General features: G+C 31.9%; 1 protein-coding gene across 1 annotated transcript in view; it reads left to right on the forward strand.

Annotated features, from left to right (window-relative positions):
• LEPR (leptin receptor) overlaps window positions 1-7,520 on the forward strand; it is a 94,971-nt gene that overhangs the window by 65,243 nt on the left and 22,208 nt on the right. Inside the window, exons 9-14 of the mRNA XM_011369583.2 lie at window positions 2,235-2,525; window positions 2,684-2,801; window positions 3,636-3,835; window positions 4,854-5,002; window positions 6,032-6,191; window positions 6,309-6,399. Coding sequence (XP_011367885.1) covers window positions 2,235-2,525; window positions 2,684-2,801; window positions 3,636-3,835; window positions 4,854-5,002; window positions 6,032-6,191; window positions 6,309-6,399 — 1,009 coding nt within the window. The remainder of the gene's footprint in view (window positions 1-2,234; window positions 2,526-2,683; window positions 2,802-3,635; window positions 3,836-4,853; window positions 5,003-6,031; window positions 6,192-6,308; window positions 6,400-7,520) is intronic.

Consider the following 7,520-nt stretch of genomic DNA (forward strand, 5'->3'; position numbering starts at 1 on the left):
TTATTTATTTATTTATGTATTTATTTATTTAATAGTGATTACCTACTGTATTGCTGCCATAGCAAACAGAATGCTAATTATCAGTACCTTTATAGTTACCACTTTTTATTCATTGATGTTATTGATATTAAAGCTGTACCTACCAAGTGCACAGTTAATGAAGCCCTGACTATTTCTAATCAAGAAATTTTTATGGATCCTTGTAAAATGAACTGGCTAAGTTCTTTCTCTACAGCTATTGGGAGGTCTTGGACTTTTGAAAGAAAACTCAGGATCTTACCAGAACTTAGGAAGTCCACGAATATTTCATTGACATTATGCTACATACTGAAGACAATTTTAGGAGTGCTGAATTCTTGTAATACGTTTATTAACTGCTTGTTTGTTGCTGCCAAAGAGGATAAATAGATATGAGACAATTCTACATTTCATACTTGGCAGCTCTTATAACAGATTAGAGAAAATAATTTCCCCTGAAAAAAAAATTGGTAATCTGCTCAAAGAATTAAAAACTTTGTATTCTGGAGTTATAATAAAGAAACACATTTTAAAACAACTTTATCTAAAATGTTTTCATTTATGTTCTTTTGAGAAATTCATTAATATTTATCAATAGAATGTTCTCTTTTAATAAAGTTCATTAATGCAGATCTCGCAAGGTATTGCTAACTTGACCATGAGAGGAAAATCATTATTGTTTTCTTATTTTAAAAATTTAATATTGTATTAAGTAGCTCATGTGAAAATAAAATTATATTATTTAAAACATTAAATATTCAACATTTACCTCATCAATTTTAATATATTTTTATAAATTGTCAGCTTTTTACTGTTTTTTTATTTTCGAGCTAATATTTTAGCATTTAATAATGCCAAAATATTTTCACTTTAATCTTATTTCTCAATTAAGCCTTAACTATATGCATTAGATTTTGAAGTGAAATGCTTTGAGTTTTTATTATCTTTAAAACTAAGAGCTTCAACTTAATTTTTAAAAGCTCATTTGTACTCTTAAAAAATGGATTATTCTGTGACTTTCGAAGCACTTCAGTAATGAGATGTGGATGGAGCATATTCAAGGTAGGTTAATGATCTCTCAGGTCGGTGCTAAGTACTTGGGTGCAGTATGTAATGTACCCATGAGGTTTCAGTGCCATCCTAGGCTAGCTTATAAAGCTAATGGACTGGCTTCTGTCCAATAATTTCATGCTATTAAGTTTTTTCTTGTTTACGTTTAACCATAGACATACAAAACACCAGTGTCTTATATAGATTGTAAATATGAAGACGCTGAAATTCAACATGCTGTTAAGAAAACAAGAAAAGGCCATAAAGATTTTTTGATTTTGTTTTTGTGGGTGATCCAGATGTTATATATGAGAACAGATGTTCATATTTTATCAGTAGAAAATAGGTTACTTTAAATTGCACAATTGACATATACTGATTTTATAATGTACTCTGGCAGAAATAATTTCTTCCTATATTAACAGACATTTACTTTTATTGTTTCTAATTGAAATATAGGTAAACTATGTTTCTAACAATAGAAAACTGAAAAAGTAATATGGAATAGTATATAGACATTAAAAATGATATTTTAGAAAATATTGGTTTCTCTTGTCCTCAACCACAGGAAACTGGCATTAAGCAACTCAAAACAATACTGCGATTGGTAATATACAGACCTGCTTTGTATATCGGTGCAACATTAATTTTACATTTCCTAACTATTTTTCTTATTTAAAGCTTATTTCATTACTTTCCCCGCTAACTTGAAATTTACACGTATCCAAATGAGATAATAGCAATCACCATTTTTTCTCCCAGGATTTTGTAGTACAAGCGATTTAAGAACTCGCCCTAAGCTTCACTGGTTCTCAGAGTCTGATGGAAGACATGTTATTGTGCAATAGACTATATTTAGTTTTCATTAATTTTCTACCTATCAGTTAGCAAGTGACTATTGGTCACTAATGTGTATTTTATAATAAATAAATCTCTATGTTTAGAAAATACTGAAGACATTTATGGAAGCTCAAGTCATTTGAGAATAGGAATGCTTGGGACACTAACTGCACAAACAGGCAATTACAGTTTTGCAATCTCTTAACACTCATTTTATTTTGGTAATGTAATCCTGAAAGTATTATGAATTTTTTAATATGGTGTCAATTACTTACATGATGCGTTCTATCTTCTTCTGATATTCTACCATTCTTACCTCATTACAGATGTCATATACTATCCACCTAAAATTCTGACAAGCGTTGGGTCCAACATTTCTTTTCACTGCATCTACAAAAATGAAAACAAAATTGTTTCCTCAAAAAAGATTGTTTGGTGGATGAATTTAGCTGAGAAGATTCCTGAAAGCCAGTATAATGTTATAGATGACCATGTTAGCAAAGTTACTTTTCCCAATTTGAATGCAACCAAACCTCGAGGGAAGTTCACCTATGATGCAGTGTACTGCTGCAATGAGTATGAGTGCCACCATCGCTATGCTGAATTATATGTGATTGGTAAGGATGCTGAGATTTTCTTCATTTTGTTCCACAAGGCAAACTCTTATTATGGACCCTATGTTAGAATTCCATTGAAGATGTAAGGAAATTTTATTTTCATTAAAATTGGTTGGTGTTTTTTGCTCTGTATTAATATTTTAATGTGTTTTAAATAGATGTCAATATCAATATATCATGTGAAACTGATGGCTACTTAACTAAAATGACTTGCAGATGGTCAACCAATGCAATCCAATCACTTGTGGGAAGTACTTTGCAGTTGAGGTATCATAGGTATGTATTATTTTTGCTCTTTTATTTTTCTGAGAATATGGTGAGATAACAATTTCCCATAGAAATATCACCTTAACAGTAGACTTGTAGATTTCCTTCCTGAAAGAGGAAGATAGAATTATACTTAATTAGGAAACAGTAATTACTATTGTAGCCATCGAAATGCCATATTCAGAGCAAATAGTGGCAGAGGGCTATTTCAAAGAAGAGGAGAAATGCTTTGTATGTTCCAACATGGAATGTTGATAGGGAATCAGTTATAAAAAAAATATTTTCTTGATTTTTTTCTCTGAGAAAAATAAATGATATACTTGACTATATGGTTCATATAGGAATCAAGAATTGGTTTTTTAAAAATTATATTGCTTTCAACTAGAAAATATTAGGACACTGTGATTCAGCTGTAATTTATCATCAACCGTGTTTTGTTTACCTTGGAATTTAATTCATATCGAAAGTGTAAGGAATTTACCTTCCTTCCCATTTCAGGAATGTCCCATTACTATTATGATCTATCCTTTTAAATTGTATCACTTTGGTACAATATTAGCTTAGCTTTCAAAGTGTTATAGGTTCTATCTCTGACTGGGTCATTATCTCCTTGTTAGAGCAATGTCATTTATATCATTTGCATCCCCACTTAGTGAAATATTTAATAAAGATTACTGTCTTTTTTTGTGGAAAGGCAAGATTGTAATGTAGCTGGGAATTTAAAAACACTGTTTTCTGATGGAGCCAAAACTCTGCCTTTTAAACATCAAAGCAGAATCCTCAAGTATCTGACTGCTTTCATCAATGTTGTATGTTAATTGACTGTTTTTTATATCTTTCAAGGAGCAGACTTTACTGTTCTGATGTTCCATCTATTCATGCCATATCCGAACCCAAAGATTGCCATTTGCAGAGAGATGGTTTTTATGAATGCATATTTCACCCAATCTTTCTATTATCTGGCTATACAATGTGGATTAGGATCAATCACTCTTTGGGTTCACTTGATTCTATCCCCACATGTGTCGTTCCTGATTCTGTGGGTATGTTAAACTGTGTTGTGTGTGTCTTCATTTTTATAAGTATGTTTGGATTTAGGTCAATTCAGGGTATTTTACCATTTTCTGATTATATCAGATTAAAAATTTTTTTTCCTGTTTATAGAGGAATTGAGAAGACAATCAGCCTTAGAAAGTTTTACAGTTTTGTTTTTAAATTATTTATCAAACAACTTTTAATCAATAGAAGTATTTCACATACTATTTGATGAACTATTTTGGTCATTAGGAATTAAATTTAGTAATATTTTTCTAAATAATGCACTACTTTATGTTTTTCTCCCAATGTACTTATGAAAACATTTGGTGTTTTTAATCTAAAAGTTTAATTTTGGTATTCTGATAGTTTTCATAATCTGAATAACAACCCAAGGCTTTATGAAGCTGCGTAGGAGCAAAAGAGTTCAAAATAACTAAACTGAAGTGAAGAAAAGAAAATAGAGAAATATGATAACATCATATTTTAAACACTCTTTATAAAAGATATTTTGATTTCAAAAGATTAAGAGAGCTCTGGGAAAATTTGATATATCCCCGTGGTTTCACTATGAAATCTTTGCTCTGACTTTGGCCTCGAAATACTTAGTAATAAAGAATAGGAGAAGAGTTTGAAACTTACACATGTGGAAATGAATGCAGTGCATGTTTTCTACATAGTTCAAGCTCTATGTAGAACAGTTTGCTATTGATATTTATTATGTGTTCGATATGGTATCTTTTGCATTCGGAGCCAATGGCTCAATTTCTAATCAGGTCTTACTATTAACTTGCAGTGACGTGACATGTATTGATTTTTTTTAAATCAGCTTATCTACTTGCAAAATAGAGATAATCCCTTTCATATGTATCTCATAAAGTTGTAGGAGATTAAATGAGACAAAGAATGAAAAAGGTTTGAAAGAGAAATATTGCTTTATAAATATAAAGTATGGAAATCATAACATCATAATAATGTTTTTTCAACATTATTACTGTTGTATAATATTGTTTTTTAAATTTTTAGTGAAACCACTGCCTCCATCTAGAGTCAAAGCAGAATTTACTGTAAAACTTGGATTATTGAAAATATCTTGGGAAAAGCCACTTTTTCCAGAGAATAATCTTCAGTTCCAGATTCGTTATGGTTTAAGTAGAAACAAAGTACAATGGAAGGTACCTTTTACCTAGAAATTTCTTTAACTTGCTTCATTAAATGTTTTTCTTAAAACATTTAAGAATTTTATTACATAAGATTTATTTTTTTGGCATAAAAATACATATTCCTGTATTCCGTAGCTACTTTTCTTAAATAGATTGCTCTAAATTTAACCCTTTCAAGGAATGAAGTTTCCTACAATCCAGCATTTTCCAAAGTGAGTTTTATAAAACATTGGTCCCCCAAAATGTTCTTTGGGAAATGATCACGTGGCTAAATAAGTTTAGGAAACCTTACATCCCTGTATGTCCCTAGTTTAGGGTCACAGTATATTATACATTAAAGGTTTGGAGAGGTCCTGCACTAAAGAAACATTTGTAACTTTATTTCATCTTGTCTTTCTCATACTCATTTACAAAGGACCCTTTTTCCTCTAACATCTAATAATATTCGTTAGTACACATATGTTCAATGGAACACATTTTGGAAGAAGCTACTTTTATTAAAAGACCAGAAACATACCAGTGGCAAGTGTGCATGTGATGACTTGCCATGTCAGTTTTCTGATGGCAACCTTCAAAGACCTAGAGCTATCAGGAACCCTAATCACATCATTAGATCACAATGATTTCAACTGAAATGAATGTGACTGTTTACCTGCTTATTTGGGAGACTGAATATCAGAGATTCATTATAGCAGGCCCTATTAAACTACCACTGGCTTAAAATTCTTTAAAGTTTTTATGAATAGAAGATTAGTGGACAAAAATTAGTAATAGGGTTAAGAGAGTGATTGGGAAGTGAGGTTGCAAGTGAACCAGTCCAAAGCTTGTCATGAGAAGGAAATAAGAGGACTAAGACAATCCTTAGTTTGAAAGGATGCACAATTTAAGCCTAAAATGAGTATTTCCAAAGCCAGAAGACGCAAAGTCAATTCCTTCTTAATTTTGAAATAGTGTTAAGGTTTAAAATAAAATGCACTTCAGGGCTCTTTAGCTACATGTATGTTAGTAATGGTCAATCTAATGCTTTGATTTATTTTACAGATGTATGAGGTGTATGACGCCAAGTCAAAATCCGCCAGCCTCCCCGTGCCAGACCTGTGTGCAGTCTATGCTGCTCAGGTGCGCTGTAAGAGGCTGGATGGACTGGGATATTGGAGTAATTGGAGTATTCCAGCTTACACAGTTGTCATGGATATAAATGGTCTGTAGAGATTTTGTAAATGTGTTTTAAACTGCATAAGTGTGCAGTTTCAAATATGACTGAAAAACACTCCTCCCAAGAACACAGGTACAATGTAGGCTCCTTGTCATTTTGCAGTTCCTGTCAGAGGACCTGAAGTTTGGAGAATAATTGATGAAGACACCACTAAAAAAGAGAGAAATGTCACTTTACTTTGGAAGGTATTACTGCTTTTTATGTTATTCTTAAAATTTGCCTTTATACTCTTAAAAGATTCACTTCATTGTTCACAATCCTGTCATTTTTAGACTCTGAAATCTCATATTTCATTTAAATTTTGAAACATAATCGCAGAGAGCTAAGATCCATAGTGGAGAAAGCACCAGCACAATGGGAGACTTTAATTCTATTCTCAGGTTAACATGTTATAGTTCTGTCAGTTCTGTTTTGGCAAAGTCACTGAGACTCTTTGTACCTCAGTTTCCTCATCTGTAAAAATGTTGGATTGTTCTAGATGATATCTAGTGTTCCTTCAAGTCCAAAAATTCTATTTATATTTAATCCTAAACAAAGCAAATGTAGCCTTCCCTACAGACCTCAAGGGCATTTAAAACAAGAGATATTCTTTTTGTATGATGGCATATAAACAGTGGTTATTTCCATAAACAATGGATATTCAGCCTAGCAATTTTCAAAGCATTCTCTCTTCCAAATGAATTGACTTCTATCCCAAGTGAATGGATTGTTTTGTTTGTTTGTTTTGTTAGAATTGTGGAGAGACACAAACATTCGGTCCATAGCAAACATCATTTTTTCATTAGGGAATTATAAATTTAAACAACAATGAGATGCTACCACATACTTCTTAAAATGGCGAAAATCCACAAAAATGAAAAAAATTGCTGACAAGGATGCAAAGCAACAGGAACTTTTATTTTTTGCTGGTGGAACTGCAAAATGGTACAGCTACTTTGGAAGATAGTTTGGTAGCTTCTTACAAAGTTAAGAACAGTCTTATCATATGATTCAGTATTATAGTATTAGATATTTATCAAACTGATTTGAAAACTTGTGTCCGCATGAAGATTTGCACATACATGCTCATAGCAGCTTTATTCATAATCCCCCTAAAGAGGAAGCAACCAAGATGTTCTTCTATAGCTGAGTGGATAGACAAACTGTGGTACTTCCATACAATGGAATGTCATTCAGTGATAAAAAAGAAATTGCTCTAAAACCACAGAAAGACAGGTTGGATCCTACATGCATGTAGCTTAGTGCTAGAAGCCCATGCGAAAGGGCTACATAATGATTCCATTTATATGACATTCTAGAAAAGGCATAACTGTA

This window comes from Pteropus vampyrus, unplaced genomic scaffold, assembly GCF_000151845.1.
Source record: "Pteropus vampyrus isolate Shadow unplaced genomic scaffold, Pvam_2.0 Scaffold151, whole genome shotgun sequence".
In the NCBI taxonomy this organism is placed as follows: Eukaryota; Metazoa; Chordata; class Mammalia; order Chiroptera; family Pteropodidae; genus Pteropus; species Pteropus vampyrus.